General features: G+C 36.0%; 1 protein-coding gene across 1 annotated transcript in view; it reads left to right on the top strand.

Moving 5' to 3' along the window:
- Window positions 1–21,242, top strand: part of PREX2 (phosphatidylinositol-3,4,5-trisphosphate dependent Rac exchange factor 2) — a 278,754-nt gene that overhangs the window by 55,038 nt on the left and 202,474 nt on the right. Inside the window, exons 2-6 of the mRNA XM_032759608.2 lie at window positions 1,522–1,593; window positions 3,235–3,357; window positions 5,689–5,793; window positions 11,195–11,296; window positions 14,469–14,630. Coding sequence (XP_032615499.1) covers window positions 1,522–1,593; window positions 3,235–3,357; window positions 5,689–5,793; window positions 11,195–11,296; window positions 14,469–14,630 — 564 coding nt within the window. The remainder of the gene's footprint in view (window positions 1–1,521; window positions 1,594–3,234; window positions 3,358–5,688; window positions 5,794–11,194; window positions 11,297–14,468; window positions 14,631–21,242) is intronic.

Raw genomic sequence — 21,242 nt, 5'->3', positions numbered from 1 at the left:
CGTATACACACGTATGTGTATATATAGTTTTTATCACATTCCATTTATGATTGCACTTTTGCTATAGTAGTCTATAATTTGAATATATCATAATATGTTTAATGATTCTTTTGTTGATGGTTATTTAGATTGTTTCCAATTTTTCCACTTTGGTAATTAATGCAATGAATCCCCTTATTTGAATATTTGTCTTAGAATAAAGTCCTAGAAGTAGTATTGCTAGGTTCAGGAAAATGCCCATTTATTTTTATTTTTATCTTTTGAGATAGGATCTTACTCTGTCACCCAGGCTGGAGTACAGTGGTACATGTGACTATGGCTCCCTGCAGCCTCAAACTTCTGGGCTCAAGTAATCCTCCCACCTCAGCCTCTTAAGTAACTAGGACTACAGGTGTGTGCCACCACACCCAGCAAACTTCAAAAATCTTTGTAAAGACAAGGTCTTGCTGTGTTGCCGAGGCTGACCTCAAACTCCTGGCCTTAAGGGATCCTGCCTGGGACTCCCAAAGCGCTAGGATTATAGACATGAGCCACCATACTGGCTGGAAATACTCATTGAAAAATTTGAGATATATTGTCAAGTTGCTCTCTGAAATGTTGTACCATTTTATACTCTTATTAGCCATGTCCTGAGGGTGATAATGGATGGTGTCTTGAGGACATAAACCGAATTTGCTAGATGGAAATTCTCTTCTCTTTTTTCTCCCCTAAACTTTCTTTTTCAAGGCTCAATATAATGAAATTATCCTACTCTTTTTTTTCTTTGTGAAAATAATAGCCTATTTAGCCATTGGTCAAACTTAATGACCACTGAGAAGAGTCCAAATCTTTGAATTACTAAAGGGCTTATTTACCTGCCGTAGCGGTATGGAGAGCCCGGACCTGAACCCAGAAATTTAAATTCTGGCTTTTTAAAAGGCTGGGGGTGGGCGATAGAGAGGAAACGAAATTCTTTCATTCCTTCTTGAAGTATCTTCCTGGGAAATAGTGGCAGGGATATCTATCTATCTATCTATCTATCTATCTATCTATCTATCTATCATCTATCTATCTATCATCTATTTTATCAATCACTCAACCTACCTACCTATCTTCTATCTATTTATTTATCTTTAATTTCGAAGAGGATCACTTCAGAATCTCTGGCCATTGTGTTGTTTTATTAGAAATGCCATTTTCCATTAAATTTTGGTCTTCTTGTGCTTTCCAAGTCTTAGAAGTTTAGGAAACATCTGACTCTAAATGCTTACTTCACAACTTTGAGATCCTGGTGGATAAATTTAATTTACATATTATATACTTGATGATTTCTGGCCCTACCCCAACATTGTAAAGGAAGTATAATTCCCAGATAGGAGCAGCAATGCACAAGGGTTTCTGTGTTACAATAAAACTATTATACTCAACAAATGGATTTTTCCACTTTGGTTTGTTGTAAAAAAAATTAGTTTAATTCTGCTCAACACCCAGTCATTTTATTAACTTAATGTTACCTTCATAATGTCTTCTTGTTTCATGCAGGCATTCTTACACCGAATGAACCAGTGTGCAGCATCAAAAGTTGACAAAAATGTGACCGAAGAAACAGTGAAGGTGAGGAGGTACAACTGGCCCTCAACCTGAGCATGAGTTTCCTATAGATAAATTTTGCTGGTGCCATGGCACTTCACAGCCCTTCAGTTGATCAGCAGTTCCACTACAAGTTGCTGTGCCAGTCAGTTGTATTGGTAATAATTTTAAAAAGGAGAAATAGGGCTTAGGAAAAGAGATGGAAGATTAAGAGGATGGCAGAGAAGTCATAGAGTTTTTTTATTTTTCAACCAAGGCCTTGGGAACATTTGAACAGAGGAAGAAAAATAAATTGGAGGCAGCCGGGTGTGGTGGCTTATGCCTGTAATCCCAGCACTTTGGGAGGCCGAGGTGGGAGGATCACCCAAGGTCACGAGTTCGAGACCAGCCTGACCAACATGGAGAAACCCTGTCTCTACTAAAAATACAAAATTAGCCAGCCGTGGTGGCGCATGCCTGTAATCCTAGCTACTCTGGAGGCTGAGGCAGGAGAATCGCTTGAACCCAGCGGGAGGAGGTGGTGGTGAGCTGAGATGGTGCCATTGCACTCCAGCCTGGGCAACAGGAGTGAGACTCTGTCTCAAAATAAATAAATAAATAAAATAAATAAATTGGAAGCTAAGAACCTCAATGTCTTTGAGAAGGAGGGAGCTGAGCCATATAAGAGGATTGTTAGAGGTGGCTCAGGAAGGCAGGGTGTGGGCAAACGTGACTTCCAGTATCTGTGATCACTGAAGAACAAAAGATTTCAATGGTTCACTCCACATAATATCCTTAATTCAGAAACAGACGTATAATTGTTTCTTTTAAACTGCAAGGAAGGAAAATTGTGAACAGTTTTGAAAAAAAAGGATGGTAAATGAAAATTAAGTATACTGTAATGATTAGTCATTTAAATTGTATGTACTATTCCTGATATTTATGATGCTAACTTACTGTTTTATTTTGCTGGAAATATAAAACATTCTAAGCATTTTTAAAGGTTCTTCTGACTCTATTTCCCCATGAGTAAAATACCTAACTTTAAAATTTTCCTCCCAGGAGATTATTTTAGTTAGCTTGCTTTTGGTTGTAAGCTAAAGAAACCTCTTAGTCAAATTGAGTTGAAGACACTTTGGCTCACATATCAGGGACTCCAGACAGAGGAGAAGGTTTAGCACCTGTGACGCAGAGAGGCCAGCAAGGTTGCTACATTCTCTCCAAGCTAATCACTGCCACCCAGGTTATCAGCTTTGTGCTCAAGCTGGCTCTTCCTGTGGCTGCAGAGCTGTCCCAGCTTTTACTTCTACATGTGGCACCTTCCAGAGGGAAAAGAGGACTGTCCATTCTGGTGTGCCCTTCTTAGGAGCATAGATGCCCTTCCCAGAAAAGCCTGCCGGCAACTCTGCTGGTTTCCATGCAGCTCAGCCTTGAGAAGGGAGTGGGATACCTGGCTTGGATTGGGCAACAGAGGCCTTGCCCTGAGAGCCAGCCATGGGCTCCTGTTTCCCAGAATTGTGTCGGCGGCGTGGAGGGGAAGTCCAGACAAAATTGAGGCTCTGCCAGCAAGGTGGGAGGAAGGCATGGATATGTGGTTTTCAGGTTGGAGAGAAAATACTATGCTATCATAGACTTAAAAGAAATTGGTTCACTGCGGAGCTTACTTACACATTTGTTTATTTACAGATGTTGTTCTCAAACATTGAAGACATCCTTGCAGTACATAAAGAATTCTTAAAAGTCGTGGAAGAATGCTTACACCCCGAACCTAATGCTCAACAAGAAGTGGGAACCTGCTTTCTTCACTTTGTAGGATAAATTTCTTTTTACTTTAAAAGTTCTTTTCCCCTAGATTTTAAGATTTAGCTCTTGGCATAGTGGTATGTGTGAATTCAGTATTAGAAGTAAAATCTGACACCAAAAGTTTGGGGTCTTTTAAGGCCAATGAACTCTTCCACTTAGAGCCAGAAAAGGGGAGAGTGCCTCACATCATCCATTTTACTGAAGAATAAACAGCCTTTTCTTTTCCCCGACAAGTTAGTTCTTCGCATCCTCTGTAGCTTTGAATTCTAATGAATATTCAGGCTGTTCATAATGAATGAATTTTTATGTTTCTCTCAAACATAGAGCATTTTTCTTTTGAGACAGAAAATCCTCGTTCCTATAATGGCACGATGAGCCTTTTATTAGTCAGAATGTTCCCTTGTTAATCAACTTGTGACAAACCTGGAGTTGAATAAACCCAGTAGCAGGAATTTTCCCCAAGGATGGTTTCTCAGAAGATTGTACTGAGCAGTGCACACGCAATAACCAGCCAGTGCTCAGTTGTTTCAAATTACACATCCTGTGCCTGTATGATCATTTTCATCTCTTTATATATGATGCCTGAAATTATTTATGCAATTAATTTGCAAAATAAAAAGACAACTGTGTAGTGAAAATTGTTTTCAGAACTAAAGGGCATTCACACCAAAAAAAAGAATGCTGCTATGTATACCATTACGCTGATGCTAATTTTGAGAATACCAATATGAATCCATGTATTTATCAAAATGCTAGACAATTAATGTTTTGTTTAAAAATGTGTAAGAGTGTTTAGTGATAGAAATCAAATTTTGTATATTTTTAATTTTCCATCTAGTCTTTTAGAAAGGTTTTGATAGTAGTTTCAAAATCTGTCTTTATGTAGTGAGCAGGCTCTATGTTCTTTTTATAGTCAGAAAATATTTCATAAAAATAATTATATTAAAAGGAGAGTCTCATTGGGTATAGGAAGATCAAGCTGTGTTTTTCTTGGGCACAGCTGGAAGCCACGGGTGTTTGTGTCCACTCACTTAAGCCTGCTTTATTTCATGAAAGAATCAAAAGAATCAGAATCTTCTGCCAGCTGGAATAGTTGCTATCTCAGTCCAGGGCTGTGCCTGGGAATCTTGCACCCTGACATCCATTTCCTTAGTAACACTTTATGAATCTGTCATCCCTGAATTTAGCTAAACTATTTCTGAAGTTTATTTTTTTTTCTGGCTCATATCATTTCTTGAGATAAGTGATTCAATACATTTTCTGCTGGTTATATAAAGTAGCATTTAATGTTCATAAATGCATGCCTTTAAAATTTCAGTGGGCACACTTTTGTTCTAACATTTGATCAATAAATTTTTTGTGTCTTTCTTTTATTGGTACTCTTTTGATGATAAGGCACTTTGAGAAAATCTTACAAATAGAAGGGAGCTTAGAGATCATGATGGTACAAATCCTCTTGTTTTAAAAGAATATCTCCTATTTATCTATGACGGCTGTTTATTTTGTTCCTACTTTAGTGACAGCTCTGTTAGAAAATCTCTATGTCGATCCCAAATCTGCCCATCACTGCCCTTGCGACATCCACCTAAAGGTCCTAGTTTTATATTTGGAGCTACATAGGACTGTCAGTCCTTTACAACATAATGCTGTTTGAAAGTATTCATGATTTCCTGACTTTTCTATACCTACAAATATGACTCTCTGAAACAACCTCTCAGATATGGTGTCTTCAGGGTCTGTCATTCTCTTAGTTGCTTGTTGCTAGATATTCTTCAGGTTATCAGTGTCTCTCTTAAGCACAACTGTCTAGACTGGTGTATATGAACTGCAGGGTCCTGTGTTTCTCTATTTCTATATTATCTGGCACTTGCTTTTGCCTTCACCTAAATGACTTTCTTCTGTCTCCCTGCTTAGGAATCACGGATTCATATACCTGGACCTTGCTCAGATTGATTGACCTTTCTTCTACATACATTCCTTATTCAGTTTTCATAAATAACAGCAAGAATATGTATGTAATTTCTTCCTCTTTTAAAGCTGTAATTGAATCCTTATGGCAAAGCTCAGCCCTCTCTTTTCTGTGCTTTGCCACCGTTTGGTTCATTTGTCTACCTGAATTCGTCATGATGGAGTATAACTGATATACGTCTGTCTCTCTTTTTAGGCTATTCTTCATGGGCCAGAGAAAATAAATAAAATTTATATATAGCTGTATACATGCAGTATAGCTCTTAAAACGTAGTCAACACTCAGTGAATTTCCTTTATGCATATCACGTAGGTTAAAATTGCAGAATGGTGAATAAAATGACTAATTTATTCTTACATGAATTCACAGAAAGACAAGTTTCGTATCTATGATGAATATTGTAGTAACCATGAGAAGGCACAAAAATTACTTCTTGAACTCAACAAAATAAGAACAATCCGGACATTTCTTTTGGTAAGTGTACATTTATGTATTACTGTATGTTGATATGCGTTGCTAGATCCAGTGAGAACCAAGGAATAGCATCAATATGGTGTAAAAATCTGTGGGATACCTCTGTTAGCATCCCCAGGCGAGAAAGCAAAGAGTCCTTTGATGAACATAAAAGTGAGAGCTGGGATCACCTTGTGTTTGGGGAAGTACTGCTAATGCCCCCTCGTGGTTGATTATGAATTATCTGTGAGACCCCACAGGTTCCTAGCGAGAGAGGAGCTTCTGCCAGAGTTCTTCACTGCTTTATAGCCCCAGTTCCCTAGGGCGTCCTTTACTTCTGCTGAGAGAGCTGTAAGTAGGGCAGTAATAGGAAGGAAGCAAATCGTGGATGTGGTAGAAAATAAGTGCAAAATTTAACCTTTCTCCTACATACATTTTTTATTGTGTTTTCATAAAAACAACAAGAATATGTGTTTAATTTCTTTAGGTTAGCCACAAACAAATGCATATTTTGGCTGTCACAGGCAAACTAATCGCTAGTGAGGAGCAGATTATAATTGTGCGATTCAGTGATATTTAGGAGAGTGTGGAGTTGCACAGCCATCCCCCAAATTCAGTTTTAGATCATTTTTGTCACCTCAGAAAGACCTCCATGTCCCTTTACAGCCTATCCCTGTTCCCACCGTTAGCACCAGGCACACACTGATTTGTTTTCATCCCTATAGATTGCCTTTTCTGGATATTTTATTTAAGTAGAATCATACAATGCAATCTTTTGTGCCTGACTTCCTTAACTTAGTAAAATGTTTTCAAAGTTCATTCTTGCTATAGAATGTATCCATTTTCGTTCATTTTAATTGCAAAATACTGTTCCATTGTATGGATATGCTGTATTTTGTTTATCTATTTGCCAATTAATGAAAATTGGGTCTGGATCCAGTTTGGGCTCCTATAAATAATGCTGTTATCAGCATTTATGTTCAAGTCTTTGAGTGGACATAATGTTTTTATTCTTTTGGGTAGACATTAAACGTGGAATTGATACCTGTGTTGTATGATAAGCTCATGTTTAACTAATTAAGAAACTGCCAAACTATTTGTCATTGTGGCTGTGCCATATTTACTGGCAATGCGTGAGGATTCCAGTTTCCCTATATCTTTGCCAACAGTAGGTAAAGTTGGTAACATTAAGTTAATAAAAAATGTCCAACACTAGGCATTTTCAGTTTTTCTGATTATAGCCATGCTAGTGGATGTGTAGTGCTATCTCATGGTGGTTTAAATTTGTATTTTGCCAGTGACTAATTACATTAAGCATGCTTTCATGTGCTTATTAACTCTTCATGTCTCCTTTAGTGAAATGTTTATTCAAATCTTCTATCCATTTAAAACTTGGGATGTTTATTGTATATTGAGCTATAAATGTTTGTTGTTTCAGATATAAGTCCTATATCAGATATATAATATGCAAACATTTCCTCCCAGTGTTGTTTGTCTGTTCGTTTTTAAAATATCATCTTTTTAAAATCAGAAGTTTTAAATTTTGATGAAGTCTAATTTATTACATTTTTCTCTGTTATGACTGTGCTTTTTTTTTCATATGTAAGAAATCTGTATTCAGGCCTTGTACTTACTTTTTTTTCCTTTGTTTTTCCACTTTTGATGCTATTCTGATTGAAATTATCTTATGTCATTTTAGAATTGTTCATTGCTAATATATGGAAATTTAATTGGCTTTTGTTTATTGACCTTGTGTCCTGTGATCTAAATTTATGCATTTGCTAAGTAGTTCTTTTGTAGCTTGCTAGGGTATTTTGCGTACAGGATCAATTATCTGATAATAAAGATGATTTTACTTCTTGCTGTCCATTGTGGATGACTTATTTTTTTTTTCTTGCCTTATTGCACTGGCTAGAACCTTCAGTATAGTGTTGAATAAAAGTGGTAAGAGCGGGCACCCCTGCCATGTTTCTGATCTCGGTAGGAAAACATTTAGTCCTTCCACATTAAGTATGATGTTTGCTATCGATTTTTTGTTAGATGTTCTTTCTTATGTTGAATAACTTATTATATTTCTAGTTCATATTATATGATGTGAATAATATTCATATATATTGACAATGCTATGAATTACATGCATTGACAATGCTATGAATTAGTATTCATATTATTCATATTGTTTAACGATTCAGTTATTGAGAATGATATATTGAAATCTCCATGTATAATTAAATTATCTATTTTACCCCTTAACTGTTCATTTTTGTTTGCTGTATTTTGGGACTCTGTTAGATATGCACGCCTTCATAATTGTTATATTCATATTTCTGTTTATCATCATGAAATGGTCTTCTTTGTCCCTGTGGCATTTCTTCTGTTAAAGTCTATTTTTCCTAATAATATTATAGCTATGATAGCTCTCTTACTGTTTGTTTATCTTTTTCTGTTTTTTTTTTTTTTTTTTTTTGAGACGGAGTCTCGCTCTGTCGCCCAGGCTGGAGTGCAGTGGCGCAATCTCGGCTCACTGCAAGCTCCGCCTCCCGGGTTCACGCCATTCTCCTGCCTCAGCCTCTCCGAGTAGCTGGGACTACAGACGCCCGCCACCACGCCCGGCTAATTTTTTGTATTTTTTTTAGTAGAGACGGGGTTTCACTGTGGTCTCGATCTCCTGACCTCGTGATCCGCCCGCCTCGGCCTCCCAAAGTGCTGGGATTACAAGCCTTTTTCTGTTATTTTACTTATAAGCTATTTATGATCTTTAAAATGTCTCTAGCAGATGGCATGTTGTTGGGTCTGCTTTTTATCCAGTCTGACAGTCTCTGGGGTCCTCAGTTTGTTTGTTTTTAATGTAATTATTGATATGATGGTATTTACATGTGCCATTTTATTATTTTTTCCTACATGTCTTTTTTGTTTGTTTCTCTGTTCCTGTTTTACCACCTACTTTTGTGTCAATCAAGCATTTTTTATGTACCATTTTGATTCCTCTCAATTTTTAAACTATATTATTAGGAGTTTTTTTGGTGATTGCTCTAGGGACTACAATATGCATCTTAACATATCAAATCCATATTAGGTTAATGCTAACCTAATTCCAGTTAAATGTAGGGGAAATTTGGCTACAATATTTCCTGAGTAGAAATGGAAAATGTTCCATTTCATCTCTCCTCTATTGTGCTATTGTTGCCATATATATTACATTATATATGTTATAAACTTCACAACACAGTATTACAATTATTGCTTTCTGTATTTTTCTACAGTCTTTTATATTTATGTACACACTTACCATCTCTGGTGCTCTTATTTCTTCCCGTGTATTTGACTCTGATATTAGGCTTTTCAGCCCTTAGTACTTCTTCTTGTAAGTCATTTCTACTAGCAATGACTTTGCTCAGTCTTTTTTTTTGTTTTTTAAATCTGCGAGTGTCTTTATTTTGCCTTCATTTTTGAAGGATAGTTTTACTTGGACATAGAACTTTTTGACTGATAGATTTTTTTCTCAGTCAGCGCTTTGAATATGTCATTCTACTACCTTACGGCTTCCATTGTTTCTGATGATAAGGCATGTGCTATAATTGTATGGTTGTTATATTTTATATGATGGGTCATTTTTCTCTTTTTTGCTGCTTTCTAGATTTTCTCTTTGTGTTTTTCTTTCAATAGTTCAATGATGTGTTTAGGTATGGGGATGATTGTACATCTCTTATTTATAGTTGAGCTTTTTGAATCTATAGATTAATTTTTCACCAAATCTGGGAAGTTTTTAGCCATTATTTTAGAAATATTTCTCTGACCCTTTGTTTTCTTCTTTAGTGACTCCAAGTTACACACATGTTGGTAAGCTTAATGTTTCTTCTTGGTTCCTGATGCACTTCTCATTTTTCTACAATCTCCTGGGCTCAAGTGATCTTCTTACCTCAGCCTCCCAATGTGCTGGGACTACAGGTGTGAGCCACTGTACCTGGTCAGGAAACATATTCTTCATGTATGTATAAGGAGCTGGCTCTCATAAGCCAGTCTAAAGTGGTAGCCAACCTGTGGTATTATGAATTGAGTTCACAATCTATACAGTACTAATACACAAGGCAATAAAAGTGGGCTAGACAGCCCTGAGTGATTTTAGGGCACTTCAGTCCAGAGGTAGGTGAGGGGATGGCTGCTTTACAGGGATGCTAACATACTGGAACGGAAACATCACTGAAAATATAATGAGATATAGATAGTTGTGTTTCATAGGATTCCTCTGGGGGAAAATACCATATATAGTTTGAAAGAATATTTTGATAACCCGATTGCAGTAGGGAGTGAAGCCCCCAAAGAGCATGCTTGTGTAAGAGTATATATTTGCTGCTATGCCTTCTGAGGTGTCTGGGTGAAGTTACATTCAGAGTGCTGATTTTGCTGACTTCGACACACATATTGAGGCTGATATGCAGTTGCTTAGGACAGCGGAAAATTGTTCTGCTACTATCAGTCTTCCTTTTGCATCCTTTCCTGATCAACACTCAGCCTCTCCTCTCAATGAACCTGAAACAGTATTTTAAAAATTGTAGTATGAAAGTTGCTAACTTAGTTTGATATTTGAGGGGGTCTCTCCTCCCTCTGTTAGATATTTATTAAATAGTTTGTCTGTTGTAGGTACTGCAGAAAGAAGGTTTAGGCAAGTTTCAAGTCTGTTTCATTGCATGTTGTTTATGAAGGTGAAGGCTTTTTTTTTTTATCGGAGTCAGTTTTCTCTTGACCACCACTTTATCATCAATGAAAGCTGCTTCAGTTTCACCCCACTCTGATTCCTGATTTTGAGATTTCCTCACTCATCTTGCCTCTGTGGAGATCCTATGTGACCTCCTTCTCTGACACTGGCTGCCCAGTGTCTTTGGTGCAGTGTGACAGCAAAAAAGTGACTCAGAGATCACTTGCTTAAAACCTGCCCTATTTATGGAGAGGAAAACTAGAATTCTGAAATCAGCCCAAGTTGTATCACTTGTCAGTTGCAGAGCCTGAGTTAGAACCCAACTGTTTTGATACTTGCCCTTCTACAACATAATATACCTTTCTTTATAAGCAAAATCAATCTATCTATTTATGTGTCAATCATCTGTTTATCCACCACTTATCCATCCATTAATCCATCCATTCATTCATCTCTCTATCTCTTTCCCATCTCTTTTTCCTCAGACTTCATACTCAGGAGAATCTAGGTGCATTAATTTTTAAGATACAGATTCAAAACACAGTTCTGTAACTAGTATTTCTCTTTGTCTCTCTGTGAGTGTTTGTGACTGAATATGCTCTTCTTAGAGAAAGAAAGTGTATGAAGACATATGCTTTCACTAGTTTTCAGCATTTTATGGTAGAAGAAAGTTTCGCAGCGTGAGATTTTTAAAAATGTAATTAATTTTGATTATTTTCACCCCAGAACTGCATGCTGCTTGGAGGACGGAAGAACACAGATGTTCCCTTGGAAGGATATTTAGTAACACCAATACAAAGAATATGCAAGTACCCTCTTATTTTGAAGGTATTTTATGTGCTACCTCATTGTAGCCATTTCCTTGTACCTACATATTTTGCCGATGATCTTTTTAAAAAATTATTTTAAAGAGTCTGATATTCTAAAGAAAGGGTAGACCATAAGTATTGGAAAAAAGTGGCCATTTTGTCACAAATTTATATATAGTGTAGGAAACAGATGTTCAGTGGAAAAGCCACTGAAAGAGCTTTTGGTGCTCTTTGTATAAAACATATTTGTTTAAGTTTCATTTAGAGGAAATGCATTAGCGTCAAGATAGATCCCATTAAGTTCATTATGACTAGTTTATATAGCATTTTGCAGGGTCTTTTATTTTAAATAAATCCACTGCTGGTATATTTTTGATCTCCTTAAACTTTGGTGACTTTGTGATACTAATGAAATTAAGGTCAAAATTATATAATTGCATAACTAGGATTTAAAATTATTATTCAAGGGAATAGTGTGGGTCACATGAAACAATAAATGATAGAATGTGGAATGAGATTGCTAAGAAAACATTGCCTCTAGAAGATGTAAAACATCCTACTAATGGTTGTAGGTTTGTTGCCTTATTATAGTAACCACAATTTTTATTATGAAAAATATACTGTAAGGTGCCAACTACTGCCCTTACTGCAAGGGATCTATGAATAGGTCAAGATAGCAATTTTTGAAACTATATTTTTTGGAAATGAAACATCAGGATGGGCAGCCTGGGATAGTGGTTAAGCACATGAACTCTGAGTTTAAATCCCAAGTATTGTGCTTACTGGGCATGTAATCGAACCTCTTAATGCCTTGGTTTTTCATTTATGAAATAGAGATGATGATTATTATGATGATGAAATTATAGCACAGACCTATGGGAATATGTGTGTGTATGTATGCATGTGTATTCTGAATACATATATATGCATATATATAGGATTATATAATGATAATGATTAATTTAACTATTTTATATAAATCAATTAGCATAGTATGTGCTTTATAAGTATTAGCCATTATTATTCATATCTATTTGATTCTGATTTATTTTCATATATAAATTACTACTCAGCATCTAAACTTCACAAAATACTCAGAAATACTAGAGGCATATTAACTAGTATTTTTATTGATATGCTTTTTAAGAAATAAATGTTGAATTTGAACTAAAAATATAGTTTAATACAACTCTTGTCAATTCCATAAATTGGGTATCTGTGTAAATTTTATTTGAAAATATTTGTTCCTTATTAAAGAAATAAAAGTCTAGCATTGCTTGCTTAAGCCATAAAAAGCCACAGAGGCTGACACAGGAGTCCCCAGCTCTGCAGAGGGAGTATTGTTGCAAATGTGTCTCCTTTCTTTCTGAGAATCCCTACAGACCTCTGACTTGACTCAGTCTGCATGTGTACTCGTAACTGCAGTTATTCCTGACCCTGATTTTGGAATCCCAGGGGATTTAAGAAGGGGTAGGGAGATTAAAAGGTTACATCATGACAAAGTGGTTATTCTAAATTACTCATTTCTGATTAGGGAAGAACTCAGGTATTTGAACTGACCTCCCAAAAGAAAGCATCGTGGATGCATCCTTTCTTAGCCAGAAGGTCAGTTCAGAGCCCCTTCAAGCAGTGGATGGATGACCCCCTTTCCCTTTTCTGGTAGATTATCTCCACAAAGCAACATGAAAAAACTGTTAACTCATGTAGTAGATACATTGGCATTGATATTTGTCTCTGCTGTACCATCAGCTGAAAAATTCTGCTGGGATTTTCTTTGTTTTAGAGTGGTTTTATTTATTCAGAAAAAATATTATATGGATTAGGCTGTAGTGTTAGGAAAAGATACATTGATGTCATTTGTGGAGCTTGAAATTATTGAGTTGGTCAATCAACATTGGGTTCTTAGCAAGTAATGGCCAAGAGATTGTGAGTGATGGTTTTCTCTCACTATTTCACATTATATAAATTCATATTCAACTCCTTAGATAATTGGACCCCAAATTATGGCCTGCAGACTGACTTGACCACTTGACATAGAGGCACCACAGGTGCCTCTACTCTTTAGAGTTTCTGGAGAAGCCTGCATGTCTCATTTATGGATTTGTGATCCAGCATAACTTTTAAACCTTGTCTTGGGAATAATATAATATGTATTCCTCTGGTGTTAGCTCTGCAGAACAAGGTGTGAACATAACGAATTTAGGGTCCAAGTTTATGGCAGAGTTTTCAACAATAACAGAACTCAAAAGAATATAACAACTGAATTATTTTCCCACTGTTTGTTGAGAATTTAGGAAATTCTTTTCAAGACTTGCCTCAGGATTTCTGTAATTGTGTTAGTTACGTGATGATGGCAACCATAGTAAGGAAACACATGACTAATTAAAAAGCAATGTGGTCCCAACTGTCTAGACAGTGGGTGAAGATGTTTAATTTTGTGCTTTTAAACAACTAACAAGGGCTTTCAATATGTTTAAGAGATTAAAGATTATTCTAGTTTTAATGAGTGGGAAAAATATAAATAAAAAGACCCTCCAAATCCCCTAAATACCAAAAACAAAAAAGGAAGCTATTGAGGGGTATATGGCAGTTCATTCGTCACTTAGAATAAGCCTGAGTAATTGGGGAAAACAGCATAAATTGTTCCTTTAATGATGGAGTATTGTAGAATTTTTAAACTATCTTGTTGTAGTATAAGACATTATTTTAAAATTTTACTTTGTTTATGACATAGTTTTATAGTTTCTCAAAAATATTAGAAAATAGGATGTTTAAATTATTTTTGAAATTATGACATACTTAAAGATTTGTTATTCCGTTAAAGACTCTAGAAAAATGAAATTAACATATAAAGATGTGCTTCTGTTAGAACAAAAGTCAAATTATTAAAAACATAAAAATTTATGCTCCCGGTAAGATATTTGACCATTCGAAAGGAGGAACCTAATTTAATTTTAAAAAACAAACTAAGTTTGAGGAAAAATTAAAGTGACTGCAAAAATGTGCATTTGGGTTACACTTACTCGTTGATTCAAACTTTTGTTTTTGATCTTAATCTTAGAGGAATTTGTGATGTCACTTATGGAAGTGGCTCTCACGATCTTTGCAATTTTCATTTCCTGGTCAGTCTGAACCTGCTGTACCAGAAAGCTGAAGATCAAAGGGCGATTTGTTTTTTTGTGTATAAACAGGAGTTGCTGAAGCGGACTCCACGGAAACACAGTGACTATGCAGCAGTGATGGAAGCCCTCCAAGCCATGAAAGCTGTCTGTTCCAACATAAACGAGGCCAAGAGACAGATGGAGAAGTTAGAAGTTTTAGAGGAATGGCAGTCTCACATTGAAGGCTGGGAGGTACATTCACGTTGCTTGACAATCGAGCTTAAGATAGTTTTATGTTGCAGGCCTTGTGCAGAACTACTGGCGTTGGATGGAACCATAAATGGTCATTTTCTTAGATATTACTTGAGGACTATAGTCAATTCTGAAAAGTGCTCACTTTCATCATTATTTTAAAGTATCTTTAAGGTGGTGGTTAATTGAGTTAACCTTGATCCAAGAAGTTTGTGATGGAGCCGATAGATACTATGTGGGCTGTAAGCTTTAATATTTTAGCATTTATGCATCGTGATGATCCTGTTCCTCTCTTAACTTTGGCTATAAGTACATAGCCTGAATCCTGGGAGAGTGAAGAAGGGAAGGAAAGTTCAGTAGGTGTGCTGTGATATTACTTTCAGACTCTAAATTAGGTGTTTGCTTAACCTGTTTGTTTTGATTTCATTTATAACTGAAGGAACTGGCTATGATCTTATTTTTAAGGTTTATTCAAGATGAAAATGTTATGGCTTCCTGAGTCATTAAGGAGATGTTTTTTATGCCAAAAAAAGAGTATAGTTCAAAATCTGTAAAATGTTTTCAGCTAATGGTAACTTTGATTCCCAGTTATTTCATGGGGTTGGAGTCCTATGTTACTTTACTACTATGCAAAGAATGAACTAAAATTCTGTCATTACATTGCCTTAATTTATATGAGTATAAGCTTTGGACTAGGTTAAATTTTTTCTTGTTATAAAGTAAGCAATTAAGAAAATTTTTAAGTGTAGGAAAGATTGAAAATGCTCCTAGCCAAATACTGTATCACATAAAACAAGGTGGATTGCTTTTATCTTTAAGGTTTTAGATGAATTTGTTTCTTACCTTCGATATGTTATTTTTCATTTGGACCTAAAATTATGTTCACCCAGATATGCAAAGAAACCTCAAACATTGACCTTAAGGAATTCTTCTGTTTGTCCCTTCTCTCCTATGAATCTTTTAAAATGCTAACCGGGGTTGACCTAGCTGTTTCTTTGTCCAACTCTTTCCATTTCAAGTGTCCGGGGTGCCCTCACATTCAGCATGAATGCTGCCTCTTTCAGGCGGCTAAAATGGTTGTGTGTTTTACAGTTGATTCATGATGATAATTTCTTTTCCTGGGGAGCTGTTGTCCTGCTGCAATGAGAAAAATGGACTCAAGTTTGCTTTTGGAGTTCTGTTGTCACTCAAACACTGGAAGAAAAACTGAACTTGCTTTAAATTGCAGAATTTGTCAGTGAAATGTGCCAGGCCTTTTACTAAAACAAAAACTTCAGAGATTTTTTTCGGCACTCTAAGGAAATGGAATCTGTCATAATTTTGTTTCATCCTGGCGTATATCCTAAAAATTGAGTGTACTGCAGAAATGAGAGATTCCTTAAAAGTTATTGATATTGTTTACACAGTATACACCAGTTACTCAAAGGAAGAATGAATGTAGGTGGAACTATATCATATGTAGCCCACAACCGAGGGTGCCTGACTTCACCAGCTTCATGGTTTTACAACATTCTGAGTGCAAGAGAAAATGGGGCATTGAGACAGAGACAACTGGATGGAGTTAAGGAATTCTGTTGTGTATTCAGAGAAATTAGAGAGAATTTTGCCACTTGTTAGGTATAAGAACTTGGGTAAGTTAAATAGCCCTCATTTTTAAACTCTACAGAGTTCCAGGAGGCACAGGGGAGATAACATGAAAGTTGGGTTCCAAGAAAGTGGTTCCAAGAAGAAGTGGCAACATAAATTCTACTTGAGTAGGATTTGACAATGATTGCGAAAGACAGCCATATAGAGATTGGGAGTTTGGGGACTTTGAGGGAGTGCAGCTTGGAGCAGGGCCCAGTCAGTGGGTTTGGCAATTTGTGTAAGAACTCCATTGCCTGCCCCAGTCCACCACCCCATCGAGGGGGTGAGCTTGGTTTTAAGGTCTGGTCCCTTCTGGGGAGTTTAGGAGAAATTGCTATTCTCATAGGACTCTCTGTAAGGACACAGAGTCACACAGGCTGAATTCAGGCCCTGGGAGGAAGCTGTAATGAGTTGAAGAGCTGTCTTTGACTTGCTAATGGGGATCCTTGCTCAGCCTGCAGAAGCTTTGTGCGTCTGTGGAGAGGCTGCCTTAGGGTTAGTACAGGGAGAAGTTCAGATGTAGGGTGGCATGACAGAATGCAGAGTTCCCTGACAAGTTTTTGAGGTTAGGAGCCTGGGGCTCATGCTAGGAAACAGCTCCCTCTCCAGCTCCTTCCACAGGCTCCTGCAGACCACCTTCAGGGCCTCCTTAGGGAGGACATTGTTCCTTCAGTAACTAAAATTCTATTTGATGGAATCCAAGTCTGATACACCATGAATTTGCATTGTTTCTATTATAGGTGGATTATTCTCTCACTTAATTATCCGGGGACTTACTTCACTGTTAATCAAATGAAAGCTTTTGTTTTAAACAATAAAATCTCTTAGGCACAATGTGCCTGTCTAGTATTTTGTTCTACTAAATTATTTACATTCCTGAATGTTGAATTTAGGTAAACAAGCAATTGAAATTTATTGTTTGCAAAACATATGACGGCGAGAAAAGCATGGCTTTTGAGCAGAGTTGGTTTTTAGTCTGGACTCTAACCCTTTGTTTGGGAATGATATAGAATACCTCTCCTACATAGTGTGCGGATTATTGCAGAAGTCTAATGAAATAAGTAAAAGTGCTTTGAATACTGTAAAATGCTATGCAAATATGAGGTGGTATTTTAAAGCTTTAAAAAATTCCCCTCATTTGTCTAATACATGCATCTATCTACTGAAGGTATTATAGTACTTAGGGTTATATGGTTCTAAGCAACAGAAACTAAAAGAAAAATTAGTTTAAAAGATTGGGTAGCTTGCAGAGTCAATACAAAAGCTACAGTGTCAGACCTGAGAAGGGTGTCTAGGTAGCTGAAATTATTTGACAGTCTCATCCATGCCCTAGCTAAAATGAATAGGCTCTAATAATTTTTTCCATCTTTATATGACTACACTCAAGACTGAAGATCAAAATCCAAGATTCAGCTAATCTTGCTTGGGTAAATTTGCTAAGGGAAGGGCAGAGGATCTTGACTGCCAGTCCTCCAATTTCTTTTTGGGGAAATACTGACTCTCCATTGTATGCGTTATAATCACATACAATGAGTTATAATCATCTCCACAGTTGGCTGAGATGCTATACTCTCCATTGAACAGATTTTAAAAATGAAGGCTATTTAACGTACCCGAGTTCTTATAACTAACAGGTGACAACATTTAGATCTGAAAACAGGCAGCTTGATTCTAAAGCTTATATTCCTTACTACGTGCTATTATATCCACTCAGATACAAATTTGGCAAATTCTTTGGATTAAGTTTGTTTTCCTGCTTGTCTTTTAAAAGTAAGTTGATTATCGAAATTAGGTTTTTGTCAGCATTTATGTAGTAACTGCCACCACAGAAAATCTATAGTGTATATTTTATTTGTTCATTTTTGAAGTTATGGCTTTTATTAGTATAATTTATTATATCTCAGTCGTATAATTTATTATATCTCAGTCATATAAGTTATGCAACATTCAGAACATTCTACAAGATAGTCTAGTGAAGGTGATTGTGGGGCACTGATTAATATGCCTTGGAAGAGAAGTTTATTAGCTGTTTAATCAGAGTCGCTGATTCATTTCATAGAACAGGATCATTCTCTGTCTGTGTGTTGGTTGATTGATTGTGTTGTAATGATAACTGTAGCCTTTGGAGCTATACTGAAGTATTTTGACAAGGGAGTATCAAGAAACATTACGTTGTCATTAATTCAGCTTTAAGTCCTTGATATGCCTGTTTGGAATTGATCTCTCAAATATGGAAAACACTATTACGATAAAAGATAAGAGAAGGAATTATTAATACATGAAGGTGTTGGGATAAATGAGATTCAAGATAAATATTGTGTTTTAGAGAGTAAAGAGACACAGAAAGAAATTAGACATTTCTTTATTACCTTTTTACATGGAAAAATACAGTGCTACAGGACCATTTAAAATACTTCTTGTTGGTTTTGGAATCTGTTTGCTGCTTCCATTTGATTGAATTTGTGCCTGACAGTGTATTGACTTCAAGTCATGTTTCTTGTTATTTCATGGATGTGAGTCTTCCAGAGCTTAGTGCTGGGACTTGTTTCTTTTTGTCCTCTGTACGAGGTGATTTGGCAGATACAAATTCATCTTCTACCTTGAGATAGAATTGATTTATATATAATCTTTGTTATTTGAGGATAAGTGGTTCTGGAAAAAGACCACTGAAAATGGATCCAGTTTAAAAGAGGCACAAAATTTCAATGAAATGGAAGGGGAGGTTTAATGGGACTTTATCTTAGTAAAATGAAAATTTATATTATTTGTTTTATATGTCACAGAAATCAAATTATAATTTTAGTTAATAGTTTTAACCTCAAAAAGAGCAAATCAAATGCTGAGTCTTTTTTGGGGCAGGTCAAACATTTTATGATAGGACAATGTAATATTCTTTATTTTATGTTTGTTTCCATAGTATTTTTTAAAGATTTATCTTTGTAAGAATGTTCAAATGCTTCATCAATTTTTTAAGAGACTCCTTTGATATCAAAACTATTCTCTTATGAAGCACATTCTAGTTGTCGGTCTTGTCAATTTTCTTTTCTTCCACTGTGAATGGATCTAGCTCTGTTAGATCTTTGTCTGCTGATGCATTGTATACAAGTGGGGATGTTTCAAGGCCTCCTGTCATCTTTTGTCTTTTCCAAGATTGTAATTTCTCTCCGCAGTCAGTTCATACATATATGTGGTTAAACAGTTCTTAGTGATTTTTGCCTGCCATTATCCTAGAGATAATGCACAGATTTAAACCATGGGAAATCAGAGGCATGGTGGATGTTCTTTAGAGTTTAAAAGATAAATGCAGTATAAAGGAAAATGCTGTAAGCTGCTGTGTTAGGATAATATTTTTAGACAAATCTGCACATTTTGACATAGAATCCTTTAGTACATTAACAATTCTTAGGGAATTATTTAATTACTCAAGAAAGATATTTCATGCCATGATGGTAGATTACTGTGGTAGAAGGTGGTGAAAGGTGATATTGCACTAATTCTTGAAGCCTGCTTTAAGTGTTAAAGGTACATCATCTCAGTGACAGAAACATCTCAGTCAGATTCAGTAAAACACAATCTGACCGAAGTTATGTGTATATTGTGAGATACACTTTGTGGCATAACCGTGAATTCTAGAAACTATCAGTGGTTGTTCTTGTCCTTGCTTACTAAAAATTTGATTAATAATTGACTAAACTGACGATTTGGGTTGCTTATAAAAAGAAGTGTTGACCTTAAAGAGGTCAGTCAGTCGTACTCTCTTTTTTGATCAGGAGTGAGGAGCTGATGGGGATTTATAATAATGCCTTAGATAGAATAGGTCTGTATATTAGCAAGGGGCTTGAGAGTTTCTTGTATCAATTTGGACGGGTGATTCAAAAACTCAAACTAACGAACAGGATGGAGGAAAAAGACATAGCAGTTTGATTGATTGTAGCAGCACTTTCAATCAGTTGTAAGATAACGATGTCATAATAGTTAGCTCAATTTTATATAAAATACTCCTTCCATTTATTAAGAAAGATAATTATCAACAAGTCAGGAAATGTTTTGTTAAGAATGCATCTACTAATATCTGCATATGTTAATTTGAGGTACTCGGGAGATTTATTTAATGTGAAAATTAAGATGATATCTGCAGTAACCCTTTCATAATGTAACAACTTATCATCCGGGTTTGGCTTATATGGGTCATCATAAGAAATGGTCTAAGGGAGAGCTATTCTGTACATGTTGTGAAATTGCTATAAATTAAAACCACTTTGCTTAATGAACATATGATAAAGTGCGTGAAATTCTGTAATTTTTTTTTTGTGCCAAATCTTCATTTGTATATCCACTTTCAGGATGAAAAGAAATAATAAAGGAATACCCGGGTGTGGTGGCTTATGCCTGTAATCCCTGCACTTTGGGAGGCTGAGGTGGGCGGATCACCTGAGGTCAAGAGTTCAAGACCTGCCTGACCAACATGGAGAAGCCCTGTCTCTACTAAAAGTATAAAATTAGCTGGGCGTGGTGGCATGCCTGTAATCCTAGCTACTTGGGAGGCTGAGGCAGGAGAATTGCTTTCCAGGAGGCGGAGGTTGCGGTGAGCCAATATCGTGCCATTGCACTCCAGCCTGGGCAACAAGAGCGAAGCTCCATTTCAGAAAAAAAAAAAGAAGAAATAATAAAGGAAAATGTCTAAAATTTGCAATATAAAGATAATCAAATTAATATTAAAAAACTCTCTTAATTAATTCCCCATTTTGGAAGTTTGAGTTGTCATTGTAGGTATTAGTTGTCATTGTAATTAAATTTTTACTTAACCAGAGAAACTATTATCAGTGATTATTGTGGAAATATGAAATTTAAAATTAATGTTCTAAATTTTAAATATGAAACATTAAAAATAGAAACATTGAGTTAAACAAAAATTAGAAATTTACTCCAGATTTAAAGAATCTTGATATAGTTGAAACTGAAAGTCTCTTGCAGAGCACACATATA

This window comes from Hylobates moloch, unplaced genomic scaffold (assembly GCF_009828535.3).
Source record: "Hylobates moloch isolate HMO894 unplaced genomic scaffold, HMol_V3 SCAFFOLD_9, whole genome shotgun sequence".
NCBI classification, from domain to species: domain Eukaryota; kingdom Metazoa; phylum Chordata; class Mammalia; order Primates; family Hylobatidae; genus Hylobates; species Hylobates moloch.
Note: the sequence above shows the minus strand (reverse complement) of the source record. Positions and strands in the feature narration are given on the sequence as shown.